This window comes from Cyanistes caeruleus, chromosome 10 (genome assembly GCF_971803275.1).
Source record: "Cyanistes caeruleus chromosome 10, bCyaCae1.hap1.1, whole genome shotgun sequence".
In the NCBI taxonomy this organism is placed as follows: Eukaryota; Metazoa; Chordata; class Aves; order Passeriformes; family Paridae; genus Cyanistes; species Cyanistes caeruleus.
Window position 1 is genome coordinate 19,138,355 of NC_141710.1, and position 18,575 is coordinate 19,156,929.

General features: G+C 45.4%; 1 protein-coding gene and 1 long non-coding RNA gene across 2 annotated transcripts in view; one reads left to right on the forward strand and one right to left on the reverse strand.

The window, feature by feature from the left end:
* Window positions 1-265: 265 nt before the first annotated feature.
* On the reverse strand, window positions 266-8,010 carry LOC147651351 (uncharacterized). Its single transcript, XR_015274598.1, has 2 exons — window positions 7,416-8,010; window positions 266-7,325 (listed from the first exon to the last, which is right to left on the reverse strand). It is a non-coding gene; the product is annotated as an uncharacterized LOC147651351 (long non-coding RNA).
* LOC111933206 (uncharacterized) overlaps window positions 4,566-18,575 on the forward strand; it is a 105,218-nt gene continuing 91,208 nt past the window's right edge. The window contains exons 1-3 of the mRNA XM_086844328.1: window positions 4,566-8,038; window positions 8,092-9,250; window positions 11,187-11,356. Of these exons, the coding sequence (XP_086700454.1) occupies window positions 7,838-8,038; window positions 8,092-9,036 (1,146 nt within the window). The 5' untranslated portion in view covers window positions 4,566-7,837 and the 3' untranslated portion in view covers window positions 9,037-9,250; window positions 11,187-11,356. The remainder of the gene's footprint in view (window positions 8,039-8,091; window positions 9,251-11,186; window positions 11,357-18,575) is intronic.

The window sequence follows — 18,575 nt, forward strand, 5'->3', positions numbered from 1 at the left end:
AACCACTAATGAGTTCATTTAAATACATCATACAACCCATTTTGGAAAGCATGAGCCATACTTAATCATATTCAATCAGATTTAATAATGGAATTCCTAACACGAGGCATTGTTGATTGTGAAATTACCATAGAATTTTATTTGTTAAATGCAGGTATTTATTGTTGGCTGAAATGTACCTTGAGAGAAATGTGAGGAAAAACAGATACACGTGTCCAGGTAAGTATATTCTTAATGTAAGTGAGAAGTGGCACAGGAGTTTGGGTGGTTGGTTGTTTTGGGTTTGTTTGGGGTTTGTTTTGGTTTGGGTTTTTTTTGGTGTTGAGTTTTTTGTTGTTGTTGTTTTTAAAATTTGTTGGTTTTGTTATTATTAAATGAAAAGAAATTATGTAACTTTTGAGAAATTAATCAGTAGTTTCCCAAATATATTTGGGAATTCCATGATAAAATATTTTTGCTTGAGCTATTTGATGGTCTCAGCCTAGGCAATTAGCCTAGGCACAGCTCTGTTCCCTGTCCTGTTCTTTTAGAGCAGAAATAACACAAAAGGAGTCACAAGAGCTTCTCTACATTTAAATCAGAGCAACTGAGGTGAAACCTCCATTCTTGCCTTTTCACAGACAGGCCAATTTCTGGTCCCATTGAAAGCACCAGGGCCTTGTCACTGTTTTAATAGAGCAGATAAATCACCATCAGCTCAAAGAGGAGACTTCTTCCACCAAAGTCAGGGCAGTTACAAAACTCCAGACACTCCTTTGAATAACATATCTTTCTCTGTGAAGTCTTTTGTTGAACATTTCAGCCAGATAGAGCTGTTATGGGAAATTTCAACCCAACAGATCCTTGAACTCTAGGCTGCACTGGCACATGGAAAGGCCAGAGTTTGGGCTGCCCACCTGGCACGTGGCAGACAAGAGAGGACACCACTAGAGATCTGTCCTAGGATAGAGGCTGTCCTGGCATGGGATTCTTCTCTTTTTTCATGAGAGGCTTTGACAGGGCTCAGTTTTGTTCCCATATCTTGGATTTTCCCGAGTATTTGGTGTCCAGGGAAAGGGGAGACCCTGGAGATGAGCAGTGGTCCCCCTGTACTGGTCCAGCACCATCCTGGAGTAGCACCACTGGTGCTGAAGCTCTCACAATGGAAACAAACAAGGCCTACAATGCTAAAAGACAATGGGATTCCCCAGGAAATTGTTCATATCCTTGTCCTTGGGGATAGGTTTATTAGGAATAGAGGAAGAGCCAGAGGCTGAGATTAGAACAATCTCTGGCTGGAGTTGCCTGCCTGGCTCTCTGCAGGTGTGGGAGAGGAACCTGGATGCTGCCTCTAGGCTTCCCTTGGGATCTCTGCAACACCTGTATTCCTCTGACACCTCTGCTGCCTGCTGTTCTCCAGGGGATCCCACTGCCTGTCTGCCCTGCCTCTTCATCACTGCTGGGAGTGAGGGATCTAGCAGCATGAAGGTCAGATGTTCTTTTTTATTGAACAAACAAATCTAAGATTGTATTAGAAATTGAGAAGTTTTCAGTCTTCGGGTCTTGGAGCAGTAGTGGTTTCATTTTCTTTCTGAAAAGCTGGATAGTCTAGAAAAAAATAAATCCTCTCCCCAAATAAAAAGGACTTATTTGAAAACACCTTCAGTAACAACGCAATTTCTTTTTGATTTCCCCATAAACTTCTTTGTTTTACCTCTTATCCAGTGTTGTTGCTTCAAATTCAGCTTCTCAGCTTTGTGACCCAGGTCAGAGAGAAAGGGATTAAGTCATTAACCACATATAAACAAACACCAATAAAACTGCTCTGAAGACCTCTAAGAACCTTGCAGCAGTAACATGCCCTGGAGTGAGAACGCAGGTGAAGGGATTAAATGCCAAAGAAAGTCACCCTTTTATCAAATATATTCACAATAATTCCTTAGAAACATTACTGTGCCTTCAGTGGATAAAGGAATCAAAGTGACTCCCTTTGGGGATAGCACATTATGTCTGTCCCATAGCTCAGCAGAAACCCAGGAATTCCAGTTCCCAGTCTCTTGATGTAATTACAAAACTTTCTTTGGCAAAATGTTAGTTGTAGGAGTCACTTCTTTGCATCCTAATGCATAAATATCCACCATTAATAGCAGCATAATGGAATAAATTTACCAGGTCTCATGAAAATACACTGACTGAAACATTTGATTAGGACAGGTTTAAGACTCCAGAAGATGTCTTCAGCTGCTTGTAAAGATAAAAGCAATCATAAAAACTAAGTGACTCTCAGTTAGAAGCTGTATTCTTAAGCTTTTAAATGCACATTCCCTCTAATTACTAAGTACTTCTGAATGCAATGCACTTTACAAGTAACAGGACAAAGTTTCAGAACATTTGTGTTTTTGCAAGTTGAAAACTATTAACATTTTAGAACTTGGTAACAAAGGGAAAATTGCACTGGTAGAAGGAGTGATTTTCTGTGAGTGTATTCAAATTTGTGCCAGCCAATCCGTGGGTGTTCATTTTTCATTTAAGAACTGTTTATTTTCCCTTAAATCAATCAAAAATGCATTCAGGATGAGCTAAATGCATTCTCTTGAACCCAAAGTGCCTAAATCCTGTGGCTGTTGTGCTGCCTTAACTTTAGGGTTTCTTTGGCTGAGTCAAACCAGGTTGATGCAGCCAAATGCAGAAAAAGCCTTTCCCAAAAACACCACATTGCCTCTGTCTGCCCCAATATCAATTCTTGGCTGATCCTGTAACAGGTTGCTTAAAACATCCCTGACCAGAATTCCAAGGAATGCTCTCATGTTTTCAAGGAGGATTATTTAAGGGATGTGTGAGACAACCTCACAAGATGCTTTTATAGCAGGCATTGCGTGTCACACTGTGCTCAGGAAATATCTTCCTCACTTGAGTACAAAAACCAAATTAGGTAGGCCACTAAACATCTTTTGCAAGATTTCTCTCTCACATGTTCCTCTGAAGGGATAATGGGAAAATCCAAGGCCTGCTAAGTTGAAGCAGGAAGAGCTTAATTTCTAAATCAAGACACAGGAAATTTTCACTTCTTGATGAGGGATGAGCCCTCATCCATGTGAAATAGGGGAGCTGGAGCCTCTTGCTCTGAAGTGAAAACCTGTGTGCCTTAAAGGCCAGGATTTCAGAGGTGTTTGAAATATAAAGCAGGAGTTTAGTACCTTAAGCCCTGTCCCTAATTGACATAAGTGAGAGTGCCTATATTCTTTACTGGTGTTGGTGTCATAAATATCTCCATTAAGTAGCAATTAAACTGCTGGGATTTGGGCTGTATGCCATTATAAGAGGTAATTATAAAAGAATTGGATTAATTGGTTCCTGAATTATTTATGTAGACATAAATTTTGCACATGAGATCAGTGTTAAAGAGGATACTGGCATGAAGAGAAGAAATTATTGATGTATTGATTTATGCTATTTCTTTAGTTCTTCCTCCCAAAATTATTAGAAAGGTGGAGGTTTGTTAAAGACTATTCCCACATTAATGTGCATGCATCACCTTATCAGCTTTTACAGAAATACACTCCCCAGATAAAGCCATTCTGTGTGCTTTTGTAATCTCTCCAAGTCCCCACAAATAATAAGAGTTGAGAGTTCTCTCTTGTCAATACAATGAAGTCAATCTTCTGTCTGTTGAGGTATAATTTAGAGCTCAGGGAAATGACTGATTTCACAGATATTAACTTTATCGAATATACAAACAACAGATGTATTATAGGAGAAAGAAGGAATTTCGTGTGAGCAGCACAAAGAACTCCAGCAATCAGCAAATTCAATCTGCTTTTGACACTGCAGCATTCTCACAGTCTAACGGTGCTTGTCAGCTGTAAAAATAATCTAATACAAAGAGGTGGCAAAGTGAAAACAAGACAGGCTGTTTAGTATGCAAACAACCAAGAAACTTAGAGAGGATGCATTTATAAAAACAGAGATTAGCATTTGAATTAAAACTGTCATCTCTAAATTGATCTATTTTTGTGTTTCAGGGTGCTACTTGATGGGGTCAGGAAGAAATAGCCTGAAAATTAAAACGCAGTGTTGAAGTTGGAAAAAGCAGAACTGGGGAAAATGTATCTGGACCTCTGTGGTCCCTCCTGCAGCTGCCCTAGGGAGGTCAGACTGGCTGGTGGGAGGACTTATCTGGCATAAACATATGAAGAGAATGTTTCATGGATGTCTCTTTTGCCATCCCTTTTGAAGACAGATGGAGAAACCATTTAATGGCCCAGCAGTGGGCTCAGACAGGGGAGGTGGTGCATGCAGTGGCTGGCACCCTGGGGAACCCACAGCCAGGGGAGATGGAAAACAAAATGTCAGAGAGAGGATCCTTGCCTTGTCAAAATGGTCTGCAGTGGCACTCATGTGATGTGTGCAGGGAGCCAGGCTGCCTGCAGACTGGTTTTGTGAAAATTAAAATTTTCTCTCACTTCTTTGAGCCTGCATTGTGTTGTAGCTGGTTGGCCTTGCTGCCTGTGGGAGCTGTAACCAGTTTTTGAAGCTTTGTGCATTTCTTAAAAGCAGGGCACAAACTGGGGTAGATGGGGAGAGGATTTTTTGTGTTCTCAGGAGGAAAAGACATAGGGGGAATATTTTGGGCCATGTCTTTGCAGCATCAAAAAACATAGTCTCAGCTCTTTCATAGGAGCTGAAATACCTGAAAATTACTTGTGAAAGAAAGGTGAGGTCTGGAATAGCACAGTCTGGATTTTCTCAGGTAGCAGTAACCACAGAGAGAATGGAAATGCTGACAGACTCTAACAGGACGAGTTTTTCAGTTTCATTTAAAAGAGATGCCAATACAAGAAATCACCCACTCCTAATTACAAATTAGCATAGACTGAGTGGTTTGGTACAGCCTCAGAAGTCAAGATTGAAGTGCCCAGTCTCAAGCTGTATGTGCTCTTGGTGATTCCACAGAGGTGACAACAATTCTTTTCCAGCTTTTTGCTTCTGATGGCCACAATTTTCCTTTGAGGTGTCACCTGGGTGCCATTTTGTTCAGTTTTACCTGCTCAGGCCCAGGTAAAGTTACAGAAAGTTGCAGAAAATAAAGCAAAGGCAGCCCTGAGGGTTTAGCATGGGTATTGTACACACACCATAACTGCACTCAGCTCTTTATCCCAGGCCCCCAGAAGAGTGGGAGGTGGGGCAGGCAACAACAAAACAAAACTGCTGGGGCTGAAGTCAGTCTGGCTGTTATGTGAAGAGCTGGTCTAAAACAGTCTGGAAGAATTACCTTGTATTGTTAGTGTTGAAACCTCAGGTTTCTGGTAATTTGACAATTTTTAAAGGAGGAAGTCAAAACAAACCATTTTGACTTGTATAAATTAATTTCATTTTGCCTTATTGAAATGCTTAATCTGTTTACTATTTTGCATAAGACAGTATTTTAGGATGTTTTGACATTATCAAAATGAAACGGCTCAACATCATGGAAACAGAGAAGTTCTGTGACTTTGGCTTGGAAAAGCTTGTTTTTCTCCTAATAGTGAATAAGAATATATTTTGAGATGTCAGTATTTTCCCTGAAATTTTGTAAATCCAGCTTTCTGGAAAGCTTTCATTTTAAATCACTCAGCTTTGGTGAGATTTAAACTTTTAAGTTGCCTCTCCTGTTGGAAAGCAGACAGAAAATAAACACAGGTTTAGGGCCTGGGAATTCCTGGGTGTGACTGCTGGTGCAGTTTGCTGATGGGGGAGTCTTTTTGTTGTCTTCTCACCCACCTATAAAAGGGAACATCAGTGGTTATTCAGTTCATCCTCAGGGGGCACTGAGACTGAGATAATGCTCCCCAAAAAGCAATCCTGAGGTAAGACACAGTTCAAGAGTACAACATGACCTAGTGATGAGCCCTGTTGTCTCTGCATCCCTGGTGATGCTGAATATCCCAGACCCTCCTGCTTGGGATCCTCCTCGGGGCTGGGAGCTCGGAGAATTCGTGGCACCTCACTGTGGGGTCTGGGATCGCCCTCTTCCCTCCCAGCTGGCTACAGCAGAAAAGATTAAGCACACAGATAAAACCAAATGGTGTCTGCAGAGAAATGTAAATGTTTGTACAAGGCATCTGTAAAAGCAGGCTGATGGCTTCCCAACAGCTCCAGCTGGTGCCAATACAGGGAGCAGGCAGCCTCTGGGCATATCCTGTATCATCCCTCTGCTCTCCCAGGCTGGCAGCAGGGCACTGTGGTGATGCCTGTTCCCTCAGATGGGGAAGAAAGGGAAAGGTTTGTGGCCAGCTTAATTCACATACCAGAGTTTCACACAAGCCCCTACAGCAGTCACCTGTCATTCCACTGATGACTGGGAAACTGAACTACGGGTCCACTTATCCAGAATCACAAATACTCCACTGCTGTGGAACAACTGGTGTATGTCCAGGTTGTGGTGCTGGGGAGGGCCTCTCAGATCAGCCATGGGAGCCTTGGGAATGGCTGAGAATTATATATGAGCCTCCAGTTTTCATTTCAGCTCTTCTCACCTTGAGAGCCGACGATGCTGCATAGTCAAGTCCTTCAGTTGAGGATCTGACCCTTAGTCTGTGGAATTGGACAATTGCTGTTGTTCACCATCCTTCCAGAGTAGCTTGAACCAGTATCTTTTACACTATCTCTACTGAAGTGATTTAAGCACTGATGTGGCCAGGTATGCCTCAGATGGTGTGTTGTGATTGTTCAAGCAATGCAAAATGGTTTGTTTTGCTTGGTTTTGGTGAGGTGTTTTTAAGTGGAAGAGTTGAGGGGTTGGGGGGGCAGACAGCAGCAGTCAGCAGCTCCGATGGGGAAGTGATATTGGTAATTACTGGTTGCACGTGTTTGCAGTGTTGAGGATATCACTAACTGTCTTTAATTGCTGGAAGAGCTAAGTTCCTGCAGAGCGAGAATTGAACACAAATGCCAGTAACGCTCATTTCTGCCAGCTTTTATTCTGCCACTCTGTGGGTGAGACAAAATCCATTGGGAATCAGGAATAGGCATCCCCAGCTCAGCTCCCTGTCGCCTCGGCTGGCAGCTGGTTCTCCAGGGGTTCTCACAGTGACTCTCCAGAGGAGACGCTGATGCCCAGCTCGGATTTCACCCCAAATGTGGCAGGGCCCAGCAGCCACAGGCTCACGGTGCGATGCTGGTCCCAGCCCAGACTGCAGCTTGGATGGACAGCCCAGCATCAGCTGGCCAGCTCAGCCGCCGGCAGAAGTGTCCTGTAAAGGCAGTGCAGGTGCTGTTGGCTCTCCTGGTGTGCAGGTGCTGTTGGCTCTCCCGGTGTGCAGGTGTCCGTCTCAGGAGCCAATTCCCGCTGCCCGACGGTGACCACCCTTGTGTGTGACAGTGTTAAGAATAATATGTTACGGTTGCTGTTTGTAAACCCCTTACTTACCTTGTACCCCTGTCCCAGGTTTACTTACCTTGTACCCCTGTCGCAAATTGCTGTACCCCATATTTCTTGTTCCTTGTTCGGCCAGGCCCTGCCCCCTCTCCCAAGTTGCTGTACCCTGTGTTTCTTGTTCTGTGTTCAGCCAGGCACTGCCCCCACTGCTCCGAGACTCCCACATGCCAACACTGTACCCCTGCCCCGAGTTGCTGTACAGCCCTGAGGAGGAAGATGACATACTGACTTTTATGCAAACAAGAGAGAGACCAGAGACTCATGGGGCGCACCCAGACTGGAAAAAACCCCGAAACAACGAGTCACGCAAAAGGGAAGGAATAAAAACAGCACCATCGAACAAGGAAGACCCAGAGGAGTCCCCTGACTTCCCTTCAGAGGCCGACATAACCTCGAGGAGACTCGACTGGGATGACACCCTAGACTATCGAGGCCAAGAGAATGAGTCTTTCTGGGGACTCCCGTGAGGAAGGAAGGCCCAGCTCTGCCCTAGTGACAGAGCTGCACGGATCCTCCTCTTCTGCGGTGTCCAGTGGGAGCAGTGGCGGTGTGCGCGACCCCTCGGGCCCCCACCCCAGAGCTGTCCTGTTTAATCAAGGCCTTTTTAAAAGAAGCTGGTCTCCTGGCCCGTTTATCACAACAGTGCTTTGGGTGCTTTAAAAAAAGCTGGTCTCCTGGCCCGTTTATCACAACAGTGCTTTGGGTGCTGCCAGGGTGTCCCCAGCCTGCAGGGCTGCGAAAGGCAAGAAGGCGCATGGAAGGGTTTGATAACTTTAGCCTGTGGTACTGGAAAAAATGCAATTACAGGGGGCGGTGAATGGGTGGCTGCTGGAAAGCTGCCAGCCGCAGGGCGGCCGTGTGGGTGGGCTGAGGCCATGCACACCACTACAGGCCTTCGGGCCTTCTGTGCCAGGCGAGGGAAAGCCCGGGCGTGCGCCGGCTCTTCCCAGAGCCGGGAATGCCTAAGGTCGGGAATGCCGAGGGCCGGGAATGCCCCATGTTGGGAATGCCCCATGTTGGGAATGCCCCATGTTGGGAATGCCGAGGGCCGGGAATGCCCCATGTTGGGAATGCCCCATGTTGGGAATGCCCCATGTTGGGAATGCCGAGGGCCGGGAATGCCCCATGTTGGGAATGCCCCATGTTGGGAATGCCGAGGGCTGGGAATGCCCCATGTTGGGAATGCCCCATGTTGGGAATGCCCCATGTCGGGAATGCCCCATGTTGGGAATGCCCCATGTTGGGAATGCCGAGGGCTGGGAATGCCCCATGTTGGGAATGCCGAGGGCCGGGAATGCCCCATGTTGGGAATGCCGAGGGCCGGGAATGCCGAGGGCCGGGAATGCCCCATGTTGGGAATGCCGAGGGTCAGGAATGCCCCATGTCGGGAATGCCGAGGGCCGGGAATGCCCCATGTTGGGAATGCCCCATGTTGGGAATGCCGAGGGCCGGGAATGCCCCATGTTGGGAATGCCCCATGTTGGGAATGCCGAGGGCCGGGAACGCCCGCGCTGCAGCGCCCGCCCAGCGCCGCCAGGTGGAGCCCGCGCGCCGCTCCCGGCCCTGAGACCGCGCCGGGCGCGTTCCGGACGGACACGGACGGACGGACGGAAGGATGGACAGGCGGATGGAAGGATTGATGGATAGAGGGACGGATGGATTGATGCCCCTTGTCACCGCTGAGGCTGTCTGAAGGTGCAGGCTCACACTCGCTCCTCACTCGCGAGCCCCTCACCGTTGCAGCCTCCGAGCCGGAGTGACTCCCTGTGCCTGTGCTGGGAACAGGGAGCTGGGCTGGCCGTACATGTTTCGTCTTCAGGACTCCCTTCACTGCTAGAGGAGCCAGCAGCGATGGTAATGGGCTGAGTAAAAACTCAGGAGGTGCTGGCGGCCAAAACCCAGCATTGCCTTAGTCAGCAAAGGTGACACGAATCACCTGCTGCCCCTGGGGAGTTGCTCCTGGGAAGAAAGGGTGGAAAGGGGAAACCTTTTCCTTTAGGAGAAGGGATGGCTCTGCCAAGGTGTGGACATCTCTTTGCTTCTTTGCCCCAAATCCAGCACTTCCATGTGTCATCCATTCTGTGCAGGTCATCTGCTGGGGGATCCCCAGCGGGCAGAGCCAGAATGAGGTATCACAGGCAGGAGCTGGGGTGGTGTCACCCCTGAAAGCCCTTCCCGGGAAAGAACCTCATCCAAACTACCCCAGAAAGGGGCCAAGGTGATGTCTCCCTGACAAGCCTGCAGTGCCAGACATGTGTGGGGCACCTCGTGCTCCAGCTGCAGTTGGGCAGAGCCTGGGCAGTCTGGGTGTGCTGGCATCTCCAGCCCTGTGGCTGTCACTTGTCCAAGTGCAGCAGGGGCAAAGGAGAACAAAACCATATAACACACAACAGTTCAGTGCAAGAGCCAAGTGTAAATCAGGAGCTCACACTCTCAGTCCCAGCCTGAGACTTTTAGGAAACCTTTCCAAGTGCTGCTTCACAATGAAAGACTCTTTCTTGCAGTATTTTTAGCTTGACTGGAAGAAGCAGATTTTACCCAGAAATTTTCTGGAAGAGGGGGGAAAAAGATCCCTGGTCTGTCTGTGAGATATTTCTAAGGCCATCTCTAACACTCCACAGGAGGCAGGGTTAAACAGGGAAAATGGAACGTTCTGTATTAAAATTGTAGCTGAAATCTCCTATCAGTCATTGTAACCACAATTTTTTTTGTACTGTGATGAAGGACTAGGGAGAAAGTGCACAAAAAATTTTTGAACAGCCATCTAAACATTTAATAGTGCACCTGTGGCAAAAATTAATTGTAAACCCCTACTCTCCCCTCTTTCTAGTGGCTGTGATTGATTACTGCCAGCACCTAACTCAGTGTCCCAGTGCCTGACCTGCCATCCAGCAGGAGCATGAGGCTGCATGCCCAGCCAGCAGTGTGCCTTCATTTCTGTCTCAGCATGCTGCTCTGTGGAGAGGGCTTAGTACTCCAGAAAGGAAAAAATAAAACAAACCAAAAAAACCTGCTAGATCAAGCAAAAGTGGAAACCCAACTCTGTTTTCCAAAGGACCTGGAGAAAAGGCATGCCTCGCTGCCTCTAAATTAGATCACAAATTTTCTGGCTCTTGGCAACATCTCGGTGTTCACCCTGAAGGCAAAGATCTGAACAAATTATGTTTTGCTGTTGCAGGCCCCTGTACCTGTGCTGTGTTCCCACTGAAGCACGGGAAATGTGCCTTTGTGAGATGTGGGGGCTTTGGGAACCCGCAGGAACTGCTGTTCTTGGAAAGGCACAGGGGCAAATGGTGAGGAAACCACTGCTCCCTGTGGGTGGTTGACAGCCTGTGGCACTTAACACTTGTCACCAGTTTGGTGAGATATAACACTGGGGAGAGAAGAGGCATGTCACGGGCTCTGTGTGCTGCAGACTGCAGTCACTCAAGGAGTGTTTTGCCAGATCTTTTATTCAATGAAATTCTTTGTAAACACATTGAGTGCTGATGTTGACATATGTGCTGCATAACTACAGGTGTGCTCCTGCATCCCTTCCCGTGTCAAAAGCATTTCCAGTTGCCTGAGATGTGCTATGGCAGTGTAGAGTGATTTTCCTCTCAGGGTCTCTCCTTGCCATGTTCTTGCAGCTCTTGCCAATGCTTTTGCACCGAAAGCAGGATCAGACCCTCAGGAAGCACAAGGTGACACTGGTGACAAAAGAGAAACAAATGCTGATGCATTTTTGTCCTGGCTCTGAACTCTTCCTTTGTTCCTCTAATTGATTGTTTGCTGCCCATGTTTTCTGTAGCAAGGATGTTTCCTGAGCAGGAGGCAATGATGCTCGTGCCCTTGGCCAGTCTCAGCTCAATAAACTGCTTGAGTTCTGCAACAAGTGCCAGCATGGGACCAGGATTCCCATAGACCCAGGTGGGGACATTGTCTCCAGCTCCCGATGCTGCTGACCTCTGTAGAATTCAGGTAGGTTTGATTTTATTGGTCTCTGATGCTGCTGGTGGAGAATGCTCAAAATTAAGGAGTTGGATGACCCCAAACTGGGTAAAAATGCATTTGTTGTTCTGAATTGAAGCCCTCACTGGACAACAGCAAATGTAATTAAATGCATTACACTCTTGGAAAATGATTCCTCCCTGCTCCAACACCTCCACCTGCAAGGCAGAATCCTCAAAAGGCCTTTTCTGTAGAGTTCTTCCCCAATCTGTTGCTTATCTCACATGGCACATGAAACCTTGTCCTTACCAGAGCAAACATATTGGAGAGCTGATGTGAGAAGAAACCCTTGGGGAGGGATAAGCAGTGCAGGGTTTTCAGGAGAACCTGTAGATAGCTGTAAAGCTCTATTCCCTCTCAAACATGAGTTTGGCCACACAAATAGAATGAAAACCTCAGTCTAGAAAGGTTTTTGTTAGATTTTCATAGTAAAAAATGAGTAAATGCACCGGTGTTTTTAGACAGTGCTAAAACCCACCACATAGACTTAAGCTCTTGCCTGTTTAGTTGATCTGATTAAATAGCAATTTTTCCCCTATTGAACACATACCCCAAAACTTCCTCTGCCTTTTTATCCCTCCCCTAGGCAGCTATGAGAGGTTTGTGTCCCCAGGGTTCTCACCAGACCCCCGGAGCAGCTCTGCTCTCACAGATCCCTGCAGGATCTTGCTTGTGCCTCCAAGTCCTGTCCTGGATCTGTTGGGAGCCATCTCTGTTCCAGAGTGATTTCCAGATGTAGGAAAATGGTTGTGGCTGTGACATTTGGCTGGTAGACAAATGGGCCAAAATGTTATCTTTAAAGTAGGGAGGGTGAGGAGTAACCTTGCCCCTCTGCCCTGCCCCTGGGCAGGTGTGTGCAGGGGAAAGGGATGCTTTGGTTTTTTAGAGGAAGAGAAATCATTTCTGCAGTGCTTTGAGAAAGGCAAAGATAATACCTACTCAAACATCCCTGAGTAATCCCAAATAGTGCTGCTCTCTGAGTTTTTCCATTTGTTTTACATGGATGGGCTAGGGATTTTCACAACCAAGCTTCAAAGGTTAAATGCAGTGAAGTCAGCAGGAAAATATGTGTATTTAACCTTTGGCTATGGCTAGGTAAACCACTTAATTTCACAAAGTTTGCACTGGAAAAGCCTGTATTTTATGATTGTCAGAAGGACATAAATTGAGTGTGGGCAGGAAGAGGAAAACAGATCAGGAAAATGCTCCTCAGAGTTTGCTCATGACTGCACTTCCCTGGTGCCAATATTTTCATGGCCATGATCATACAGATAACTTGACCTTCTGCAGGACTGTTCTGTGTGGCAGGATCCTCAAAAAGCTGGACAGAGCATGGCCCTAACACTGAAATGCATTTTGCATTTTGCTGTGTGCCCATGGGACACAAACTCCCCCTGCACAGTGTTTGGGCACAGCACAAGAGTTACCTGACTCCAGCCCTGGTAACTCTGGTCACCTCAGAGCAAGCAGGCAGTAACAGGGTTGTTTTTGGCCATGCCACAACAATACTGAACTGGGCAGGTGGCATCCAAGTGGCTCTGCTGCAGTTGTGTCACCTGGTCTGCCAGCTAAAAATACCCCCATAATAAAAACTAGTCCGGTTGCCATAGTCACAATATTTTAGGCAAATCTCAGCTTTCATTAAAAAGGAAAGGGAAGGGAAGGAAAGGTTATGCTCTCACCTTCCTGAGCCAGAGAAAAGTTTAAAACATTAAACAAACATGACCCTGCATTTCAAAGATCAGGAGTTAGGTCCTACCCAGAAAAACACCTTTCATCTGCAAATTGTTATTAAATGCTGTCATTATTTATTGAGTGGGGTTTTTTCATTATTTTAAAGGCTGCACCATGATGGTGGGCAACTGCTGCCAAGATTTTAATCATTGAAAATTGGCAGAGCTTTGTAAACTGTTACACAATCAATGAAGGTGCTTCACAGCAGTTGGGAAGATCAAGATAGATATCAGATTAAACTTGCTAATTAGTGCTAAATACAAAATGCATGTGCACTGACCACCTTGCTAGGTTTCCATATCAGGATCAAGACAAATTGAACTGTTATTCTTGCTTTTTTTCTTTTCTACTTGCTGCCTGTGTGCTACTGAGTTTTCCAAAATATCCACTGAGTTTGCATTGATTATGCAGTTTCCTATGGTGTATATTTGTTACAAAATTTATTATATTTTCTTATGCTTGCTGACTGAACTCATGGGGGAAAAAAGGTCCTTTTGTGCCTCTACCAAGTTTAATTTTGGGAGAAGTCTCTTCTGGGGACATGAGCAAGAACGTGATGATGTTGTTATGTCTGGGACCATACTTAAGTGTCAGAATTTATAATGTTTAATGCCTACCTGGAGATTACTTATCATGTAACACATTTCATTCTGTTTATTGAGCAGCAAATGGGTGAAATGTGATGTGAGCCCTTGAGCTGCACAGTTTGCTGCCCCATGGCAGTGAGCAGGAGGGATAGACAAAGCGTACTGCTCTTAGTAGTAGGTGGGATGTTTGGTGGGTTGTTTCCTTGCAGGAGCAGAGCCCTGCAGCAGGCAGGTGGCTGGAGCAGGACCACACCTGATTCCCATTCATACCTGGTGTGGCTACTTCACTGAGCTTGGGTTTGTTGGGATGTGACTGCATCTGGGGAAATGGGGGATGAAATTGTCATAAGCAGCAGTGGTAACTTCGGTTGGGAGTGTTGTGGTGCACAGAGGCACTTGGATTTCTACAAAGGGGAATTGTTTCATCAAATATCCACTATTTCATAGCCTAAATCAGGTGCTTGAGGCTAGGCAGGGCAGACCAGCGCTGAAATGTCAAAAATACCTTTGAAGCGTTGTGCTGTTTTGTTTACAGCACAATTTCCCAGTGTTGTGCAGGAATACAGATGTACCTGCCCAACTGGAGAGCAGGGATGCTAAACCCATTCATATTTAGGAGTCTCCTCACTGTACATTTGGGTACTTAATGTCTTTTTCAGCATCTCTACGCCTGAATTCCCTCATCCATAATTCAGCCATGTTTTGGGACTGAGGCGTTCTGTGATCCTGCACAACTTCTGCACATCACAGCCAGGAAAGGGACTGCGAGCAGGGGTTGTTTCTTCCACAGTGCTTAGAAAAATGAACCTGCACCCCAACCATGAGGCAAATTGACTGGAACAGTAATTCTCCTGGTGTGAAAGACTGACTCAGCTGCTGACAGAGTTTTACACTGCTGTAACCAACAGCAAGGCTCGCTCTTTGCTCCTCTCTTGGCTGTGACCATTCCGCTCCGTTGCTGCAGGGAAGGGAAACTCTTCAGGAGGGCTGGCTCATCCAAGGACAATAATGATAGCCATAATATTTTCCATGTCTTTTGTTGGCAGGAGGGAAGGGGGAGGATGTGATTTTTTTTTAAGCAATACCTTCTTAAGTGGGGAAGTATGACTGAAAAAGTGAACTAAATTTACCATGAGCAAGCTGGAGTTTATTATTAATGTTGATTGGTTTTGTTCTTTCAGCATTTTGAAGCATGTGTCTCAGTGATAAGGAATGTGCAGGAATGCTTACTTGATTAGAACCAGCAACCAAGGCCAGAGGGTGGTTTCTTTTGCTTGGTTCTTTTTTAATAACTGAGTAATTTCTTTGGTATCCTCTCACAGACAACCAGTATTAGTTGCATCATTTAAGTCAGTCTTCTATCTCCTGGGGTTGTTTCCAATGATGTGATGATTTTTTCCGGGCTTGTTTACTCCTTTTTCTTCATGAAGAAGTGGATTCTTGCCCTCAGAATGGAAAGAAGATCTGAAATAGCTGGCTCTGGCTTTGCTGGGAGATCTGTAGTAATTAGAAAATGAGAAGTCCGGTTAGGTTATAGTATATAAACATTTAACTCTGATTTCTACTTGAAATGTATCAGATAGATTTGCAGGAGAATTGACTGCTGAGTGACTAAAACTATTCTACTCCTGAAATAATCTCAGTCTATAAAGGCTGAGTTTCTGGTTATGCAAAGACAGCTGACCCCCAAAAAGTGCCTCTGAGGCAAAATCCTGAAAAGACCTCACTCATGTTCATTCTATGGAATATTACCATCATCTTCCAGTTTGCCTGTGAAAAAAATAGTATCAGGACTGGATCAGGAGTGGCTGTGCAGGAGCTGAATGGTGCCTCAGGGAGGCTGAGGGCACTGAATATCTGCTGGGGGCAAATGCAAACCCCTCCAGGATGTCAGCAGAGATGAGATGAGATGTATTTGGTGTTGTTGAAGGAGTTGAGAGGGAGGTGTGACTCAGACATGCCTTTTTTTTTTTTACATGCCTGCATCTGGTGTCCGTAACAGTGCCCTGCCAGGCTGTGCTGGTTTGGAAGCTGATCCTGTCAGTGGGATGCCCCAGCCTTCTGCAGGCAAGTGAAGGTACACTGTGCATGGGATTCCTGCATGTGATTGTTATTTAAAGGACAAATTTCCTCCATTTTTATGTGGGAGCAGCAGGAACCACAGAGATCTCTCCTGGACTTGAGCTAACCCCTCTGGACTAGCCGTAACACTTAGATAATTTAACGTACAAAGCTTCAGGTTGTCGTCATTATGTCCCTTCATGTAAAGTACTTTAGAAACAATTTGGCCAAGGCAGCAGGGATACTTCTGTGTAAATATGTCATGAGATCCAGCCTTTTAATGTTCATAAAAAGGCAGGGTGTCAATTTAAGCTCTCATCTATCCAATGTATCTGAGGTCTGCTGATTTATGGAGTACTGTAAATTGCAATCATATAAGCCTGTAACACTCTGGCAGCTATTTAAATAGCAAAATTTTCTTCCAAAAACATGATATATGGAAGGTATAAAAGTTTTAAAGCAGGAGCCTGCCTTAATAGGGAAAGAGTATTAGCTTTCATTTACTGACAAGAAAGAGCTGATTTTCCTTACAAGAAATGCTCCTTCTATAGCCACCCTATGCTTCGTATTAATCAAGTCATTGCTTTTCTGCTGCCAAGATCCTGGGCAAGATTTGCTTGTAGGGGAATTGGGAAAGGTTGATATTCTCTGAATACTTGGTGACAGAGCTGAGCAGTCAGGGCATAGATTGAATTCCTGGTCCCCAGTAAAATCAAAGGCCAAACACTCATTTGCTGGTGAAACCAAACGAGGTTTCGTGACCAGGAGGGAAATGGAAAAATGACAAAATAAATCAAGCTGAAGTGTCAGTCTGCAGCAGGAAGGTCCAAGGGCCAAATGTCACTCTCAGCACTCTGCCATTCACCATGGAGGTGCTCACGAATCCTGCCTTCCACCAGACATTTCCCGTGGCTCCCCTGGGAGGGGGATGCCAGCAGGCAGGAGTGCAAGTGCCTGCCAGTTTCAGGTGCATTGGATTGGCACTTCTGAGATGATAAAAGACACAGGAGCCTCATGAGAAGGGAATAGGGGATTTGAGCAGTCAGGCTAACTGGCTCGTGGTGGCGCAGAAACCTTTGTTTGTAAGCTGAAGTCTTCAGCATTTAAAACAGCTCTTGCCTTGCAGGCCACAAGGAAGTGACTGTTTATAGACAGCCGTGCTCCTGGAGCAAGGAGGAATAGCAGAGCATGGTCAGGAAGATGCACTGCTGTGATTTTACTGTCAGAAACTAGTCACATATCAGAATAAGAAAGATACTGGCTTGCCATATAGCAAATATCATATATAATAAAAATATCCACACAGAGATGACTACAAGCTGCTTCTTGCTCTTTAACATGTCACAGTAATTGACCCTAATAAAGAGCCTGTTAGAAATAAGAATATTCCGTCAAACTGGGATCTCTACTGGTTCTCTAGATCAGCTTATAATTTTGAGTACCTTAGGAAGATAAATATCCTGTATAAAAGGGTATTAATCTTGTTATTTATTTTATCTTGGTATTTTCCTATGTGTGCTCTTCCTCACAAGTGACTGTCCCAGAACTGCACAGACTTCTGTGACAAGGAGAGAGTTGGAAACATGAAATAGAGAGGAGAATGTCCCTTTTGCACATATAAGACTAACGTTTCCTTTCCTTTAAGGCAAAGTACCTATTGCACAGCATTATCCACAGGTGTAACAGGATAACTGCTGTGCTGATATTAAGACTTGGAAAAGGCACTGAGAGGCCTCTGGGAATGGTGCAGTGGAGGAGAAGGAGGTGTCTAAAGAAGGAAGAATCCACACATATACAAGCTCAGAAATTTGCATAGAAGGGTGTCATTAAATTCATGCAGCCTCCCTTGTCCTGCTTTCCTGTGCTGCAGAAGGGGAGGGCTGTTCCAGCTGAGAAGTGTGCTTTATTTAGCTCTGGTTAAGTCTTTTTTTAATTGTAAGAAGCCAAATTGGAGCAAGTCTCTCTAATCATTCCTGGGGCTAATAAAGGTGCTTGTTTAACCTGCTGGCTCTTAGGTGTAGGTACTGCTGTCTGACATGCTCCACTTGTGCCTCCCTTAATTCTGATTTCAGTGCAGAGTTTAAGGTTCTAAAAAGGAGATTTAAAAATATTTGACTCAACATATGGTGCTCTCTTCAGAGGCTGATCATATGCCCATCTCCAGGCCAGATTCTCAGAGAATATTAATTCCTATACCACACCTAAATTTAGGTGTATATGAATTTGGCTCATATGCTTGAGTTTCTGTACTAAAGCAGGAATTTTGTGCTAGTGCTAATAGTTTTATTGGATCGAAAGAGTTGAAGACTGAATTTTAAATGGATTTTCCCCACTGGGATGGTGCAGAGTCTAGCAAGCATTGCCATGGGAGGTGTAGCCAATTTTTATCTCTGTCATGTCAGGGCAGGCTCTCTTCTATGCTTTGGAGGGGGTCTGGTCTCACACATCTCCTGTGTGAGCATCACTCTCAGGGCCAGATCTCACTAGTGGCCCAGATACAGCTGATGCTATGCCACTTCTCTTATCTTTAGCCCAGAGAAGATATTGGTGGGTTTATCTTTCTCCAAAATTCTGGTTTTACCAACTTCTAAGGATATGTGGGCTATTACAGGTGAGAAGCTGCCAAAAGCATGTAAGGCATTGTATTTGAAGCTTTTTTGTAACTTCTCTGACTTATTTTTTTTTTTAAATTTCTTCTTGGCTGTGTTTTATTATATCCTGTTTGCACAGACATGAACCCTTCCAACACAATTGGGACAGTGGTATTAAAGCTGATAGTATCCCCTCTATGATAATGTCTGACCACA